Here is an 18219-nt window from a genome sequence, read left to right as displayed (position 1 = left end):
GAAAAGTCTGTTGGTGCCTCTCTGGCTTGATATTGAGGCATGAAGATAAGGGAACTCACCCTCATAGTGCGTACGTGCCCAGCACTGAGCTTCTGGTACAGTGGAGCGTGGTGGTAGGAACATGAGCTTTGGGGTTCACTCTGAGCTTCTCCCCTTGTGTGACCTTGGGCAAGTCATTTTGACCTTTCTGAGTCTCAGTTTCATCATCTTGAAATTGGATGAATAATCCCCACTTTGCAGGATCAAAGGAGATAATGTACAAAAAGGGGCTAACACTATGCCTGGTACATAGTAGGTACTCATAGTTTGTTCACAGTGGTGGTGGGGGTGATTAGATGTGTTGCTTAAACCCTTAGGTAGATTGGGGCAAGTGGCCAGTCCATGAGCTCCTTGAGAGGTTGGATTCCCAGGGCAGGGCCTGGTAGACAGCTGACTGAATACATGTGTGCTGGGTTTGGGGTTAGGTGGGTGGTGAAGAGATCGGCCTGCCTAGAGCAGAGGGTTAGTGTTAGGGAGAGAGGCTGAGAGGCTTGGCCTCAGTTCTGTAGGCATCTGGGGAGTCATTGAAGTCAGGCCCCTCAGGCCTGGTACCTGAGAATAATTGGGCCAGGCCTCAGAAGCAATCTTGTTGCTGCAGAAGGAGATGGAACATTTTAATAAATGTGATAAGGTGCGCTGTGGCCCTGGTCCTCTGTTCCTTCAGGGGGCTGAGAAGGCTAAGGATTGGTGCTACTGGCATCTGCTGAGCATGTACCATATGCCAGGCACTGTGCTAGGCTGAGCCTCACAGCCACACCCCATAAAGGGAGTGACTCTCACCACAGCCCACCCCCAAAGCCCCATTTTACAAGGCAAAGCACTGACACTCAACATAGTGAAGTACCCCTAGGATTCCATGGCTTGTGAGTAGTGGAACTGGGAGTGCTGTGGTTGCAGCACCCTGATGCTTGCCTGCCCCACCTCGCCAGCGGGGCCTCCTTTCATTCTTTCAACAAATGCTCCCTCTGAGGCCCACCTGCTCCTCTCCCTGTGTGTATCTCTGTCATTTCGCGCTTAGCATAGATGGACACTCCCCTCACTAAAGCCACGTCTTGGCTCTCTCAGCTGAGGACAGAGCCTGTGCTGTGTTCATCTCTGTCTCCTTCGCAGCATGAGTGAGGGTGGGAGGCCTGAGGTGAAGATGGAGGAAGATGACAAGAGGGAAGTCCGTGTCCCACACGCTTCCACTTTCAACTTCCGTGGTCCTCCTCTGCCCCTTTGCTGCACGCAGTGGACACCAGCCCCACTGTCCTGATCCTCCCTCCCCTATACACACACACGCGCGTGCACACACACACACGTGTACACATGTGTGTGCACTTGCATATACACTCTCACACTTCTTGGGAAGGCGTAGTGAGAGGGGAAGGGTGTGGTTCAGATTTCACTCATTCCCCGGTTCCCTCAGTGATGTCCCCAACTCCATTCTCTTCTCTTGCCCTTATTTTGCCTCTAAAGAGGCCTCACAATGGAAACGGCAGACCAGTGTAGTAGAAAGGGGCCCAGCGGCTGACTCATTTATCCCCTCAGCCTCGTTCTCTTCATCTGGAAAATAAGCAGGTTGGACCAGGCAGTTGGCAAAGCCCCTTCTATGGTGTTAATAATACCTGGCATTTGCCTACCGGGTTCCAAAGGGCTTAATTATCCCAACAGCCCCGTGAGGATCGGCCTCATGTCACAAACGGGGAGACTGAGGCTCAGACTCAGAGAGGTGAAGTGACTTGCCCAGGTCATGGGGCTGGTAAGTGGCAGAGCCAATATCTGAACCTAGGTCTTTCTGTGTTTCAAGCTTGGGCTTTGCCCCTGCCCACGGCTGCTGGCTGCCTCGAGGAAAGCCACGCTCCTCACTGTGATCCACTAGGCCCCACATGGTTGGTTCCTGGTGCCTCTTTGACCTCACTTCTGACCACTCTTCCCCCTTGCTCACTGCACCCCAGCACCACCGTCTTCATCTCTCCAACTGGCGAGGCACTCTACTCTTTCTCGGCCTTGCACTTGCTATTCTCTTCTCTCCGCATGAAATAACCCTTCCCCTCATTTTTGTGATGTTCATTAGGCCTTAAGGCCCCCAGAGCCACTCTACCTAGGGCAGAGGGAGAACAGTAGAGAGCATATACTGACTGTTTTGGTTTTTTTTCTCTGTTTCCCTTTCAGATCTGATGGTGAGAATTCCAGAACAGTCAGGTCAGTACCTCCTTTCTTTAGTACTAATTGGGAGATGGGGCAGGGCCTGGGGTGGGGGCCTCTGGTTTGTAACTGCAGGATCCATGGGCAGGGGGAGGGGCCAACTCAAGGGTGTCTTCCCTGTTGGTATTAGGGGTGGCTATGGAGTGGGGTGGGAGGGCAGTTGGGGGATGTGGCAGCTGTGGGGAGGGGGTTCAAGACTGTTCCTTAGTCTTTCTGACACTAGTTGACTTGGGGGTTTGGCTGAACACCATAGGGGCTCATAGGAGCTGCCCAGATATGAAAGCTGAGAGGTCAGCTCTGGACCAAGGACCTTTTCCACCTTCTCCTCCCAGGGTAAGAGGGCATGATCGATGCTGAGCTTCCCTGGTCTAGCGTTCACTTTCCACCCTGAATCTGTGCCAGCCCTGAGTAGTGGGATTTGAATGGACTCTGGATGTAACACATTCTAGACATTAGTACTATACATTATGGCAACAAGGAAAATTTTTTTGTGTGTGCTTGGTAAAAAAAGTTTACAAGCTTCAGTACGTTTTATTTTATTTTATTTTCTGGTTTTTTTTTTTGTTGTTGTTGTTATTGTTGTTCCTGACCCATTGGTAGACATAGTAAGTTTTAAAGATGTGCTCAATCCGCCAGTTGGGGAGGCAGGAGTGAAACTTGGGTAAAAGTAAAGACAAGGGACCTTTGTGCATTTCCCAGGCCTTACCCCATCAGAAGCTTCATGAAGGCAGAGGTGTCAAGTATAGGGATTATATAGGAATGATGGGGATGCTCAGGATAAGACCCACTCAGCCTTAACATCCAGGCTGGGGGCTATGGGATAGGCCACTGAGCTGAGCTGAGCCCAGGCAGCAGAGGCACAGATGGGTACAATCCTTCCCAGCCACGGCTGCCAGTAGCATAATTGGCACCTTTGTGAAGAATAGAAAAAGATGTCCCTTTCAAGGGCACCCCCCTCTGAGTGGCTCCATTGAGCACAGCATGGGTTGGATATCAGCCCCTGTTCGTATCCTTTTGGCTGTGACCCTTTGTGCAAGGCACAGCTTGCCTGACTGTATGCAGCAGCCCTGGTCCTGTCATTCAGGCAGTGGATATGGGCTGGGGACAGAGGATGCCAGCATACAGACAAAAGTGTCTAATGAGACACACTCTGTTCTAGCACCCCAGACAGGGGATCTGGGGTAAACACACGGATACCCAGAGCCAAGACTGGGGCTGTGGGATAAACACACACTGAGGCCAGCTTTAATGCAGTCAGTCCCCGTGTCCAGGAAAGGGGTTTGTGACAAGACATAATTAGTCCTAGCATGCAGCCAAGGAGCATGTCATGGGCACAGCTTGTCCTAGCACTTAGGAAGTCACCTGTCTAGCAAAGGGAATAGATCTCAGTGTCCCACCGTGGGTTTGGAGAGAGGCCACCCGAGCATGGGGCTCCTGCAAGCATCCCTGGTGATGTGCCTGCTACTTGTTGAAGAAGAAGATTGAAAACATCTCTAGTTCTCAGCTCTTCCCAGCAAGGAAGTTCCTGGGACCTAGAGCTCAGGACATTTAATAACGAGCATAATCATAAGTCATGTGATGATACACATTTGGGCCTTTACAACTTACAGAAGTTGTCAGGGACTTTCTTTTGTCTGATCCTCCCAGTGACACTGTAGGTAGAACCTGGGCTGGCCTTATCATCATTGTTTTACAGCTGAGGAAACTGAGGCTCAGAGTGGTTATGGGTTTTGCCTGCAGCCAGGCAGCTAATATGTGGATTCAGCTAATATATGGATCCTGAGCCAGGATTCAAACCCAAGTCTGCCTGGCGCCAACCCAGAGTGCTACCCAATACCATCACCACGGGAGCTCTCGACAGCCTGGCAGATAATAATCATCATCCTCATCCTCATCCTAATATTAGCAATTATAGCAATATTACAATCCCTGATTTACAGATGAGGAGAAAGAGGTTCTCAGAGAGTCAGTGCCTTGGGCTGTCTGGTTCCAAAGCCAGCATTTAATTTATTCAGACACACTTCCTGACATCCATCCTGGGCCCACAGTCAAGGAGGCTATAGGGGCCTAGAGGAGTCAGCATCTGGGAAGCGAGGGTCAAATTCAGGCTATGGGAAGGGGCTAAAGCACGGCGTGTGTGGGGCAAGATCTTGACAACATGGTGGGAAGGCAACTTGAACTTGCAACCAGGGCTGGGTAGGGACCCACTTGTAAATTTTTGAATTCGCTCCAGTTAGAGTGAAGGAGAGCTTGCTGGAGCAGGCAGTGTCTGAGCAGGGCTGTTGGGGACTGCTGTGCAGATTTGCATAAGGAGGGTGTCCCCGGAGGTGGGATCAGCTTGTGGAGGAAAGCGAGGGGGGTGGGTTTAGAGACGGGGAGCCATCCGTGGGGCTAAAATAGAAGATCTAGGCAGGAAAAGAGCAGTAAGGTCAGAACGCGGGTCAGGGCTGGGTCACAGCGACCTTCTGTCATCAGTGGGGAGCTGGGGAAGTTGGAGGAGAGAGGCGAGGCTCTGTGGCCTAGGAAGGGCAGAAACACTGGATCCATGCACAGGCCTCCATTTGGGGGCAGGTTGCTTTCTAGTTGTGTGACTGGACAATCTGTTCATCTCTTGGAACCCCAGTTTCCTCATCTGATAAACTTCATGTGTGTGTGCATGCGTGTGTGGAGGGGGAAGGGCTAGGGAGGTAGAAGAAACACCAAGGAGAGGCGCTAGGCCTGGGCTTTTATGGGAACTGAATAGCAAGGAGAGAGCAGAGTCGGTAGATTGCAAGCCACCCTTGGCATGACCCAGGCCTGAGGGCTTCTAAAGTATGGGGTGCCAGAGGAAGTGTGGCATCTAATTAGAGCTGAACAGCTGGTGATGGGGGTGGGGGGTAGGCATGGGCAGAGAAAGGTGCCTGGACTTCTTGTGGATCCCTGAGAAGTTGTCACAGATCTGACCTAAAGGCACCTTAAGCCAGGGTCCAGAGAGGGATTGGCCATGGCTCGAGGTCACAAAGCTAGCTAGCAGCAGAGCCTGCTTCCTAGCTGTGCACTCTTTGCAAAATCACTTAACTTCTCTGGTTCTTAGTTTCTCATGGGTAAAATGGAAACAATAGTCTTGACTTCTCTGGGCTGATGAGAGAACTTAAAGTAAAGCAATGCTCGGTGTGAAATAGTGGTGCAACAAACTGTAGTGTCCTCCGCTTTCCCCTAACCCAATCCATTGTCATATGCTATATAGCCAGGCTGGAAGAATGTAAACAGGTGTAGAACTTGAAAACAGAGAGGGCAGGGGGGGCCTGATGAGGCCCTCACCAGAAGATGAGGGGGCCCAGGCCTAGAGGCACTGCTGCAGTGAGGGTCAGCCTGAACTTGTTGGCCCTGGGGACCAGGCTGGGGTTGCTAGGCACACAAGGATGAAAGCGGGAGGAGGTGGCCTGTTGCTAGGGAAGGAGGGAGGGGGTGGGGGAGCCGCTGACACCCGCGGAGACAGGGACGTCCCTATGGCAACGGGAGCCACTGCAGTTGGAGGAGAAGTGGGAGGAGGAGCCTCCCACTCTGGGCCTCAGTGCCCCAATCTGTCCTACAGGAGTTTGGATTAAATAATCTCTTGTTTTGACCTCTTGGCAATCTGGGATGGCCAAGACCTCATGAACCATCTGTGGCTCCCCCATCCACATGTCCAAGACACTACCTATCCCCAGAGCCATCCAGCTGCATCACCTCCCATGATGCCTCCCGTTTGGCTCAGCCTGGTTGCCCACCCTGCCCTGTTCCTACCACTTCCTTTGCCTGGAACCTTGCCACTTACTGCTTCCCAGTCTGGGGTTGCTGCAGACACAGATGAGCCAGCTCGGCCCAGCCCAAATGGGAGCTTGATGATGGTGTAGACAGCCAGTTTGTGAGGACAGAAGTCTAGAGGAGTCAGAGCTGGATTCTGACAGTGGGAGAGAGGAGGAGGTACCTTTCCAGGAAGCTAAAGAAGGGCAAGAAGGGGTAAGAGGTTTCTCTTCTCCTCCCCTTCCTCTCTGTGTTCTGCCGCCGCCTGGCCCAGCCCCAGGAAGTGGGTGACCCCTAAGCTGGCTGAGTGCCTGGTTGGCACCAAAATAAACTTGCCTTCTCTCTCTTCCCCTCCCCTTGCCTCTGTCCCCTCTGTCCTGGCTTTAATTAGCAGCCCTGGGGATGAGTCACTTGGCAGCTGGGGAGGGAGGCTGCACAGAGCTCAGTGAAGCTTCGACTCCTGCCCTGAGCCTTACGGGCAGCACCTCTGTGTTCATGCATGTGGGTGTGCACTGTTGCATGGCAGCGTGGCTGTGAAGAGCAAAATGCAACACTGCATGCTGGCACATGGCCCTGCATGTCAGGGGGTCTGCAGAGAGCCACATCTGGTTGCTGCTGTGTTTGTTTCTGTGTGCCACTGAATGTCAGCGTGTGTGAGCATGTGGCTGGAACGTGTGGCTGTGGTTGCAAGTGTCAGGGAACCAGGGAGCTTCTGGGTGAACAAACACAAATGCTGGACAATTGCATTCACCCCTCTCTACCTAAGTGTTCTTTATGCGATTTTGCTTACATAAACCCTGCACTTACATTCCCAGTTTTCACTTGTCTTAGTCTGGGTACACTTTGTTATGAGGAACGGAAGCCTACTCAAGCTAGCTCAAGAATAAAGGGCTAATGAGGGGGACTATTGTGAGGCTACATTTCACAGAATCTAAGAACAGTTAATGAAATACAGCCAGGCCTCACACCAACTGGAAGTGGGACCAGGAAGTCGAGGACCAAGGTTGCTGTCTCGCTGTCTGCATCTCCTGGGCCCATGTCTCATCTTTCTCCATCTCTCATGGCTTGCATGGTCCCTGTCATCTCTTTCTTTCTCTTTCTTTCTTTCTTTCTTTCTTTCTTTCTTTCTTTCTTTCTTTCTTTCTTTCTTTCTTTCTTTCTTTCTTTCTTTTTGAGACGGAGTCTTGCTCTGTCGCCCAGGCTGGAGTGCAATGCCATGATCTTGGCTCACTGCAACCTCCACCTCCTGGGTTCAAGCGATTCTCCTGCCTCAGCCTCCCAAGTAGCTAGGACTACAGGCGTGTGCCACCACGCCTACCTAATTTTTGTATTTTTAGTAGAGATGGGGTTTCACCATTTTGGCCAGGATGGTCTCGATCTCTTGACCTCGTGATCCCCCCGCCTCGGCCTCCCAAAGTGCTAGGCTTACAGGTGTGAGCCACCGCGCCCAGCCTATCATCTCTTTTGCATGGACTTCTCTCTCTGGACCAGCTTCCTCTGCTTGCCCATGGCCTGGCATGGCCACCAACCTGGAAGCTATATGACCTTTTCCAGCTTCAGGATCCGCCCCTCCTGCCATCGGACTGCAGTGATCCTCCAGCCTGTGGTAACACAAGGCAGCAAGGGGCCATGTGAGATAATTGATTCCCTTAGAATTGGATGAGAGGAGAGAGGGAAAACACTTGGTACTTCGTGTTTCTCCTGCAGTAAGCACGGTTTTTATGTGTACCCAAGTGAGGTCAGAGCTGGTCGGCTCAGAGGCAAACACTTGTAAGATTGTTTTTGGTTCCTATTTTATAGCAAGATGACCTTTGCTCACTGTGCTTTCAAGTTCCATATCCTTGCATCAAAACATGCTGCTTTGCCTAAAAGTGCCCTCTTATTTTATGCTGAGAAAGCTTTTAAATGTACAGTGAATATTACCATTGCTACCAGCTTGTGGTAATTTTTCATAACCTCAGAACAACTGGTATAAAGCTACTGAAGGTACAGCTGCTACTCAGCTCTTGGTGGCCTCAGGAATTTTGATATTTTATGAGTTCAGTGACTGGATTTATAGTTACCTCCAGTATATAATTACAAGTACACATTATCAATGTTATCAGCTTGATGCTGGAGCTTACTTTTCCACTAATACAAACCCTGCAAGTCTTACATTAATTACAGAGGGAATTAATGACCCCTTAGACAAGTTTTCACCTATGAATAAAGAGTTTGGAACCAGCTGTGCCAGTAATGACTGTTCTCCAGACTCAGGAGCAATGTCCACAGCTCTGGCCTTGGCCCTGGCCTCGCATCCTCTGGCCGAGACTAGGGGCTTCCCATCACCTCCTCAGAGGCCTCCTGACTCTGGCCTGGCACACAGCAGGTGCTGTTATTGCTATTAAAGCCATCTTCCATATCTAAATGGTAAACCTAAGTGGGAGAGATTATCCCAGGTTCTGGGCAGTCTCCTTCAACTCCTCCCCCTGCCCTTTTCTCACTGTTCCAAATAGTAATAATTGCTTTGAGTCAGAAAATGTCTGCTAAATATGAGGTACTATTACAGAGCACTGGAGACACATTATCTTTAATCCTTGTGGCCACCCTGCCAAGTAGGGGTGACTTAAGGTGGGGAAACTGAAACCTAGAGAGGTAAAATGACTTGCCCCAAATTGTCCATCCACACATCCATTCATTTATTCCTTCATTCAAGGATTTATTGAGTGCCTACAATGTGCCAGATGCTGCTAAATGTGGCTGATAGGGTGGTAACAGCCCTGCTGCGATGAAGCCCACTGTCTGGTCAGGAAATAGACAAGGAAACAGACAATTACAGACAATTATAGGGGAAGTGCAGGGTGCTGTAGGAGCACCACGGAAATATACCCAACCCAGCCTGAGGGCCAGGGAGGCTTCTCCAAGCCGACATCTAAGTGGAAGCTTGGAGCATGAGTAGAAGTTAGCCAGGGGAGGGGTTGGGTGGGGCAAGGTGAAGTGAAGAGTGTTGCAGGCCAGAACTGCGAGAAGAGTGTTTGGCACCCACATTTGTGAAGAACTAAAGGAGTATCTGCAGTGAGATGGCACTGTCATGAGAAATGGTCTCGTCTGGAAAGGGAGGAGAAGGTTTATCGGGAGGCTGGAACTGTGGCCCTGGTTGCTTAGGTCCAGAGCTGAGGAGCAGGACCCAGTAACAGTTTCCATGTGACAATTGTGGGCCTGGGAGCCTCCTGGGTCGGCCTGGCCAGCAGCAGGCTGGGATTCTAGTGGCCACAGTGCCCTCTAGTGTCCACTAGCCCACCTTGCAGCCTCCACCTCTGTCCATTGTCCCCCACCATGTGTGACCAGGTGCCCTGTGCTGAGTGCTGGGGACACTGGGATGAAAAAGACACAGAGCTCTCACAGAGCTCCCAACAGAGAAGGGGCAGCAGGCATCTGAACCCAGTGTTGAGAGAAGCCGGCTGAGAGAAGAGCAGGGCGGAAGGACACAAGGGAGGTGACCCAACCTGCTTGGGTGGGGTAAAGGCAGGTTCCCAGAGGGCACAACATCTAGCCGACTTTTGAAGAACAAGGGGGAGCCAGCCAGGTGGGGAGATGACAGTGGGGGCACAGTGGGACAACAGAGGTACTATTACAGAGCATTTGACACACATGCTCTTAAATAAGGCTTAGAGCAGCAGAGTGTAGCTGAGAGCTGCAGGTGCTTCTGTCTGGGTGGGGTGCAGGTTGAAGGTGGGGGGAAGGCTGAGACTAGCTGGAGGTGTGGGGTAGGGGCTAGCTCACAGAAGGTTCTAGGATGCCTGCCACCAGCTCATCATGGGCACTTAGTGAATGGAATCATATAAGAAGCTTCCCTACCCTTTGGGATCACAGACCCATCCGAGGATCTGATCAAAGCTAGAGATGTTCTCCCCAGAAATTAATGCTTTTCATACAACTTTAGGGGCTTCAAAGATACTCCCCCCCGCCACATGCCTGTCCACAAACCACAGGCTGCCAAACTGCTCTTCCTATAGATACGGAAACCCGCACAGAGGCCTCCAAGGCTCTGCATGCTGGGCCCCCACCTCCATCTCCAGTCTCACCTTTCTCCCCTGTGCTTTTCCCACCCCGCCACGTCAGCCTCTTCGTGCTTGCTGGAAATACCACCTCAGGTCCTTTGTCCAGGTTGTTTCCTCTGCCTGGAATGCTCTCCTCCTGCCATCTCTACTTTTTGCTCAGTTGAATTGCATTAGTTGGTGAATGTCTGTCTCTTCTCACTTGGATATAAGCTCTGTGAGAGCAGGACATTGTCTACCCTTAGTCACTGCTGTATCCAGCACTGGGGACAGTGCCTGGGCCACAGCATTTGTCGAATAAATGCATGAAGGCCCTGCCAGTGCCCCGTGGCTGGGTCAGGCTCCTCGCCCTTCTTTCCTTCCTCCCTTCAGCCCCTGGTGGGTCATCATCTGAGTCTGTTCAGCATGCTCAGCTGTGACTGAATTCCAAAAGTGGTCCCAGGTTCAGGGATATTTTCTTAGAAATCTTCCTCACTATCCCTGAAACAAACAGGCTTCCCATGGGTCTCCTCTGCCTCTCTGGGAGAAGGGTCAGACTCTCTCAGGTTCAGGCTGAGACTCTTTACCATGTGCGCACTTTGTCTACCTACCAAATCCCTACAAGAACTGTGAGGTAGGAATTGCCACTCCTCTTCCATAGATGAGCAAACTGAGCTTCAGAGGGCTTACCCAGCTAAAAAGTGATAGGGCAAGGACTTGTACCCAGCTTTACCAGGCACCAAAGTGTAGGTTCTTTGTCTCACCAGAGAGGGAAAGGGGCTTACCCAAAGTCACACAGCATCATCCCTTAAAGCTACCACTACACTTTCTTTCTTTTTTTTTTTTTTTGTACAGGGTCTTGCTCTGTCAAGGCTGAGTGCAGCGGCATGCACTGCACTCAGCGGCATGCAGGGTCTTGCACCCAGGCTGGAGTGCAGCGGCATGATCTCAGCTCACTGCAACCTCCGCCTCTGAGGCTCAAGCGATCCTCCCACTTCAGCCTCCCAAGTAGCTGGGACTACAGGTGTGCACCACCACACCTGGCTAATTTTTGTATTTTTAGTAAAGACGGGGTTTTGCCATGTTGCCCAGGCTGGTATCAAACTCCTGAGCTCAGATGATCCACTGTCCCCCACCCGCCCCACTGCCCCCCGGCCTCCCAAAGTGCTGGGATTACAGGTGTGAGCCACTGCACCTGGCCCAGCACTACACTTAATGTCTCTCGGCTCCTGCCAGGTCAAGAGGGTTCAGCTCTTAGGGCAATAACTACAAATGGGCACAAGGTGAAGCTGCTGCAGGAGCTAGGAGAGTTCCTCAAGGAGAGTCAAAAAAAAAAAAAAAGGCAGGTGCTAAGGCCAGAGCCTTGAGGACCAGGGCTTTGAGGGGTGGGCAGAGGGAGAGAAGGTCACCAAGGACCCACAGATGCCAACCTTGTGGTGGTCCGGAGGGCCTCTCTCTCTCAGTAGCTTTGGCTTCCTTGAGAGGAACCAGCTGCCCCAGCAGGGAGGCAGGAAGGCTGGCCTGTTGCCTGTCAGCTTCTATTTCTTCTAGATCACTGGCCCCCTGGCCCCTCCCAGGGCCGCCTTCTGCTCAGAACAGCCAGGGGCCTGGGCTCTGGGACTGTGAAAGGACAGGAGCACTTCGAGCTGGACCTGTGGTATTTTCAGGAGCCCTACATCCTTCAAAGCCAAAAAACCCTCTCCTTTCTCCAGTCCCGCCCATGTGGAGGACGGAGAGGTTGCTGTAATAGGCAGGCAGGGAGCCAGGGCACCTGGAGTCTACTCTGACCTGCTGCATGAACTTTAGTAAGACCGTTCTCCTCTCCAGGCCTCAATTTGCCCATCCATAAAGTCAGGCTGGGCAGTTTACTTGGAAGAACAGCCTCTTGGTATTTCTTTTGATTTTCCCTCTTCTCTTCAGGAAGCATTTCTCTCAGCCAGTCTAGAAAACAACCCAGAAGAGTGAGAGCTTATTGCAGTGGGAAAGAGTATTGGCCGGGGCCCCATCTTGATACCCCAAAATGGGTGATTTGAATTGTACTTAATATGCAGAGTCCCAGCACAACTCCTAAACATAGTCTCTTTAACTGTGCTGAAAATAAGGGTATTTGTGAAAAGCTTCTATGGAAAGGTTTCCGTATTCACAGGTAGCAATATGGCTGAAGGGGCAGATTCCAGGTTTGGGAATAGCCAAACCGGGTCTTGATCTTGGGGTTCTGCCACTTACTAGCAGTATTACTTCACCTCTCTCCATCTCAATTTTCTGTTCAGGAGAATAGAGCCAGCGATACAAACTTGATGGGGTGCGTGGGGAGATTCTAGCAGAGGTGCACTGAGGGAGCCCAGCCTGGGGTTTGGCCCAGAGGAGGGACTGTGAGCTCTCCAGGCCGCTTCCTCCTCGGAGGAGTTCCCAGCCCTCCTGGAGGAGTAGGGGAAGGAGCAAAGTTTCCAGTTGCAATCTGGCCCGCAGCCCAGCTGGCCGGGCCCCGCCTTCTTGGTTCCTCCTCCTAAGGAAGGGCTGGGGAGGAGGGGGGGGTGACACGGTGGAGACACCGGCTAGGCCAGGGGGCCTGCCCCTGGGACAGGTCCAGACCCATGGAGCCCCCCGGGAGGAGCAGCAGGTAGGAACCTGGGCCCTGCAGCCTGGCCCCCTCCCTTCCTGCCCAGGCCTGGACCCAGTCCCTGGGCTGCTGATTCAGCAGCCTCCTGGCTTCCTGGTTCCTGGCTCCCTTCTTGGACTCTGAGAGGCCTTTGGCCTGGGGGAGGGAGCCAGTTCAAGTGGGAGATCCCATGGGCATCCAGGTGCCCAGCTCTGGAAGGACCCTGGAACCCTGAGCAGCACAGCCTGTGGCCTGTGACGGGTGAGCTTGGCTCCTACCCTGCTCTACTAGCCTTGTGTGCGAGGCACTGCAGGGCTCCAGGCTCGCGGCCTCTGAGATTCTAACACCAACATTCCAGCAGCCTAAGGGTCTCTGAGTCTCAGATTCAAAAGAGATAATGAGTCAAGGACTTGGGCAGGAGACTGGCACCTGAGAAGCAGTCGCCCTGATGATGATTAATCCAGAGCCTTCGATAAGAAGAGTCTCAGATTCAAAGATTCCCTGTAAGGTTCTGAGATTTGGACATCCTCAAATTTGCAGCTGGTCTGGCCCGCAGCCACGTCTCCTGGCTTTTACATGGGCTTTTGAATGGCCAGGCCCTGACCACAGTCCGCCTCTGTGGGCTTGTGGGGGACAGGGGCTGGCTGACCTGGAGGGGCTGGCTCCACTCCCAGCTTGCTCTGGCTCCGGCTGACTGGCATACCTCTGGCATCTGCGCTGCACTGGGTAGGGCAGGGACCAGGCCCGCAGCCTCCCTGCTCTGCTCTGCCTCCTCCTCCCCTTGGCCATTCTCCGGACTTTAATCGCAGGAGGCAGGAGGTGGAGGGGTCTTTGGACCCTGCACTAGGGGTGATGGGGGGCGCAGCATCAGGGGTGGAGTGTGGGCCCTGCCTTGGGGTGGGGGGTAAAGCACTGGCCTTCAAAGCAAAAGACTCCTACCTGGAACCACCCCATCCTCTGCCTCACCCACTCAGCCCTGAGTCCCATCCTGTCACCAAGACCACTGAGACCTTGTCAGCCTCCTCCGCCCTCACCCTCCTCTGCTCTGGCGCTCTCTGCCTCTCTCTGGCTTCTCTCTGTGTCTTCTGTCTCGCCCTTTCTCTGTCTTCCTCTTTCTCTGTCTTTCTCCTTTTCTGTCTCTTTCGGTTTCTCTCTGTCTCTCTCCCTCTCTTCCTTCAGTGTTCCCCCTACCCACTCACCTGGGTTCTCCCCCTTCTTTGGGCCCAGAGCTTCTCCTTCCTCCATCCCTTCCTCCCTTCCTGTGAGGGGTCTTCTCTCAGGGGAGCCCCCATGCATCTTTCCCCCTTCTCTTTCATGCCCCCTTCCCCTCCCGTCCTCCCTACCCCTGTGGCGTCTGATGTGAGGAGGGCTCCCTTCCCCCTTCCCTGCTGTGGTGTCCCAGCGTCTCTGTGGCTGAGGTCCCCACGGAGTCACCTGGAACACAGGAGGCCCAGCCCGGCTCTTTCGTCTCTACTGCCCCCTGTTGTCGTTGTGTTCTGTATGTGGTTCGAGTGCCGTCCTCTCTTTCTTGACTTTGTGGTTTTTTTCTTTTTTTCTTCCTTCCTTCCTTCCTTCCTTCCTTCCTTCCTCCCTCCCTCCCTCCCTCCCTTCTTCCTTCCTTCCTCCCTCCCTCCCTTCTTCCTTCCTTCCTTTCTTCCTTCCTCTCTCTCCATCTTCCTCCCTCTCTCCCTTCCTCTTTTCCTTTCTCCCTTCTTATCTTCCTTCCTTTCCTCCCTCCCTGCCTCCCACCCCTCCTCTTCCATTTCCCATCCTCCATTCCTCCCAGCCTTCCCTTTTCCCCTCCCGCACTCACTCTCACCTTCTTGCTCCCATCGCCCACCCTGCCACTTCCCTCCCTCCCTGTCTCTCTCTCTGTCTCTCTCTCTGTCTCTTGCTGTCTCTCAGGTCCACAGCGTCTCATACTCTACACCAGTATTGCTGTCCTACTCAGGTCCTTGACTCCATGAAGCTTACCCCCTCAGGCAGGCTGGCAGAGAGCAGGTAAGAGCTAGACCCATCCCTCCCCCAATTCCTCCTCCTTCCAGACAAATATACAGTGTCATTGCCAGCCCCTCCCACCTCCCTGAGCCCCCGCTGTGCCTGTGGAATGGGTGTCCGAGTGTATGAGGAGAGTGCCTGGGAGATCAGGTCAGCAGACCAAAGAGGACATTTGGGATCTATCTGTAGTTTGTCCTTCCTTAAAGCAATCCTTCCCTAGAGACCTGCCCCAAAAGGCCTGAGTGGTTGGTCCTAGACTATGTGATATTCCAGCTTTTTTAAAGGATGAATAGGAGTTTGCCAGTTGGAGAGACTTAGGAAGGGCAGTTAGGCACAGGGAACAATCTGCCCGTATCTTTGGAGAACGTTCTTTTTTTTTTTTTTTTTTTTTTCTGAGACGAAGTCTTGCCCTGTCACCCAGACTGGAGTGCTGTGGTGCGATCTCAGCTCACTGTAGCCTCTGCCTCCTGGGTTCAAGCAATTCTCCTGCTTCAGCCTCCCGAGTAACTGGGATAACAGGCATGCGCCACCATACCCGGCTAATTTTTGTATTTTTCTTTCAGTAGAGATGGGGTTTCACCATGTTGGCCAGGCTGGTCTTGAACTCCTGACCTCGTGATCCGCCCGCCTTGGCCTCCCAAAGTGTTGGGATTACAGGCGTGAGCCACCACACCCAGCTGGAGAACATTATTTCTAAGCTAATTAGAAAACCTATTTTATGTTTCTAATTACAACTCAATAAAAGGAAGTATTAACAGCAACAGCAGAAAGGCTAGGCCCTCCTCCCCATTTGAAAGTTTAAAAATACTTGTGTTAAAGAGGAAGTAAGAGTGGAATTTATGGACTATTTAGAATAAATGTCAGTGAGAATACTACAAATTAAAACCTATAAAATATGGGCACAGGGATTCCCAGAGGAAAATTTATAATCTTAATTGCTTTTATTAAAGAACAAAATGGTTTAAATTAAATGGACTAATTATTCCACTCAAGAATCTAGAAAAAAACAACCAAAACAAAGCAGAATAATTACTACAAATAAAACCAGAAATTAATGAAATGGAAAACAAAAGATTTGATAAAGTATTAATAAGTAAGTAAATATGACTTTTGGAAAGACCAGCTCTACCTAGTTTGGTAGACATTCTTTGGCAGATATGATTAAGAAAAAGGCTAAATAAATAAATACATTAAGAAATAAGGAAGGGGGCCGGGCGCGGTGGCTCACGCTTATAATCCCAGCACTTTGGGAGGCCGAGGCAGGCGGATCACAAGGTCAGGAGATCGAGACCACGGTGAAACCCCGTCTCTACTAAAAATACAAAAAAAATTAGCCAGGCGTGGTGGTGGGCGCCTGTAGTCCCAGCTACTCGGAGAGGCTGAGGCAGGAGAATGGCGTGAACCCGGGAGGCGGAGCTTGCAGTGAGCCGAGATTGCGCCACTGCACTCCAGCCTGGGTGACAGAGCGAGACTCCGTCTCAAAAAAAAAAAAAAAAAAAAAAAAGAGAGAGAGAGAAAAGAAAAGAAAAAAAGAAAATATTGGTTGGACGCAGTGGCTCATGCCTGTAATCCCAGGACTTTGGGAGTCCAAGGTGGGCAGATCACCTGAGGTCAGGAGTTCGAGACCAGCCTGGCCAACATGGCAAAACTCCGTCTCTACTAAAAATACGAAAATTAGCCGGGCGTGGTGGTGTGTTTAAACTAGACAGGTTTAACAAACAAACAAACAAAACAAACTATAGCCTAGTGCCACATATTAATAGAGCAAATACTGTTTTCAATAAAAGATTATCAAATGGAATCCATCAGTGTATTAAAAGAAGAATATATTGTGACAAATGAAAGTTTGCCCCAAGAGTGCAGGGATTGTTCAACATTAGGAAATGCTATTGTAATTTATTGTATTAAGATATTAAAGAGAAAATATCATATAATCATCTCCATAAATGCTGAAAAGTGATCTGATTAAATTATACATCTATTCTGCTGTATTGGGGTAGTTTGTTACACAGCAATGGATGACTAATATAGTAAGCTAGGAATCATGAAAACTTCCTTAACTTGGTAAAGAATTTTTATCAGAAACCAAAGAGAATCATCAAATGTAACAGTGAGGCCCTAGATACATTTCCATTGAGTTCAGGAACAAAATAAGGATGGCTGCTATCACTGTTATTAACTAATATTTTTCTGGAAGTTTTAACCAGTGGGATTAACAAAAGAAATACATGGCATAAATGTTAGAAAGACAGAGTTAGAATTAGCATTATTTGAGGATGGTATGATTGTCTACTTAGATAATCAAAGAGAATAAAATGAAAAATTAGTAGAACTAAGAAGAAAAGTCAGTGCAGTGAGTAGACACAGATAAATATACACGCAAACCATGAACTTCTCTGAGTACCAGCAATAACTAATTAGAACACGTAATAGAAAAGATCCCATTCACAATAGAAAAAATAATTCTATAAAACTACTATGAATTTACAAGAAATGTGAAATACTTCTCTATAGAAAACTATAAAATTTAATCAACGGCTGTAAGAAGACTTGAGTAAAACAAAGTTATATCTTGTTCCTGGATGAGAAGAGTCACTGTGGTAAAAATGACATTTTGTTCCCAATTTGGCCAAAACATTCATTGCATTCCTTATTAAAATTTCATTGGTATCTTCTTTGGGATTTGAGCAATTGAAGTTTAAAGTTCATTCGGAAGAGTAAATGTTCATGAATCACTAAGAAAATTTTGAAAAAGAATGCAGGTGGCTGGGCGTGGTGGCCCATGCCTGTAATCCCAGCACTTGGGAGGCTGAGGTGGGCTGATCACAAGGTCAGGAGATCGAGACTATCCTGGCTAACACGGTGAAACCCTGTCTCTACTAAAAATAAAAATTAAAAAAAAATTGGCCGGGCGTGGTGGCGGGCACCTGTAGTCCCAGCTACTCAGGAGGCTGAGGCGGGAGAATGGTGTGAACCTGGGAGGCAGAGTTTGCAGTGAGCCAAGATCTCAGTCTCAAAAAAAAAAAAAAAAAAAAAAAATGAGGGCAACTTGTTGTTCTGTTGGATATAAACTTACCATAAAGCTGCAATAATTTCAAATGTTCTATCATCACAGAAATAGAGGACTACAGACATGAAACAAAATAGAGAGTTTAGACACAAACTCATGTTCATATGGGAATTTAATTTATGACAAAAGACATCTCAAATCAGTGGGGAGTCAATAAATGAGATGGGACTATTGGTTACCCATTTGGGAAAAAAAAATTTAAGTGAAATCCCTGTCTCATATGAAAACAAATATAGGCCAGGTGCAGTGGCTCATGGGGTTACATACCTGTAACCCCAGCACTTTGGGAGGCTGAGGCGGGTGGATTGCTTGAGCTCAGGAGTTCAAGAGCAGACTGGGAAACATGGCAAAAATACAAAAATTAGCTGGGCCTGTTGGCACATGCCTGTAATCCCAATTCGGCAGGATGAGACAGGAGAATCGCATAAACCCGGGAGGTGGAGGTTGCAGTGAGCCGAGATCTCGCCACTGCGCTCCAGCCCTCCAGCCTAGGCAACAGAGGGAGACTCTGTCAAAAGAAGAAAAAAAAAAAAGCCATAAAAGTA

The 18219-nt window shown here is 50.3% G+C and overlaps 1 protein-coding gene across 5 annotated transcripts in view; it reads left to right on the top strand.

Moving 5' to 3' along the window:
* Positions 1 to 11339: 11339 nt before the first annotated feature.
* IQSEC2 (IQ motif and Sec7 domain ArfGEF 2) overlaps positions 11340 to 18219 on the top strand; it is a 48727-nt gene continuing 41847 nt past the window's right edge. For all 5 annotated transcript variants that reach the window (XR_009214282.1, XM_032757000.2, XM_032756999.2 and 2 more), the window contains exons 1-2: positions 11340 to 12627; positions 14512 to 14607. Coding sequence is in view for 4 of the 5 variants with exons in the window: in XM_032757000.2 (XP_032612891.1) it covers positions 12602 to 12627; positions 14512 to 14607 (122 nt within the window). In the remaining variant the exon portion in view is untranslated. The remainder of the gene's footprint in view (positions 12628 to 14511; positions 14608 to 18219) is intronic.

Source organism: Hylobates moloch, unplaced genomic scaffold (assembly GCF_009828535.3).
Source record: "Hylobates moloch isolate HMO894 unplaced genomic scaffold, HMol_V3 SCAFFOLD_7, whole genome shotgun sequence".
Lineage (NCBI taxonomy): Eukaryota > Metazoa > Chordata > Mammalia > Primates > Hylobatidae > Hylobates > Hylobates moloch.
Note: the sequence above shows the minus strand (reverse complement) of the source record. Positions and strands in the feature narration are given on the sequence as shown.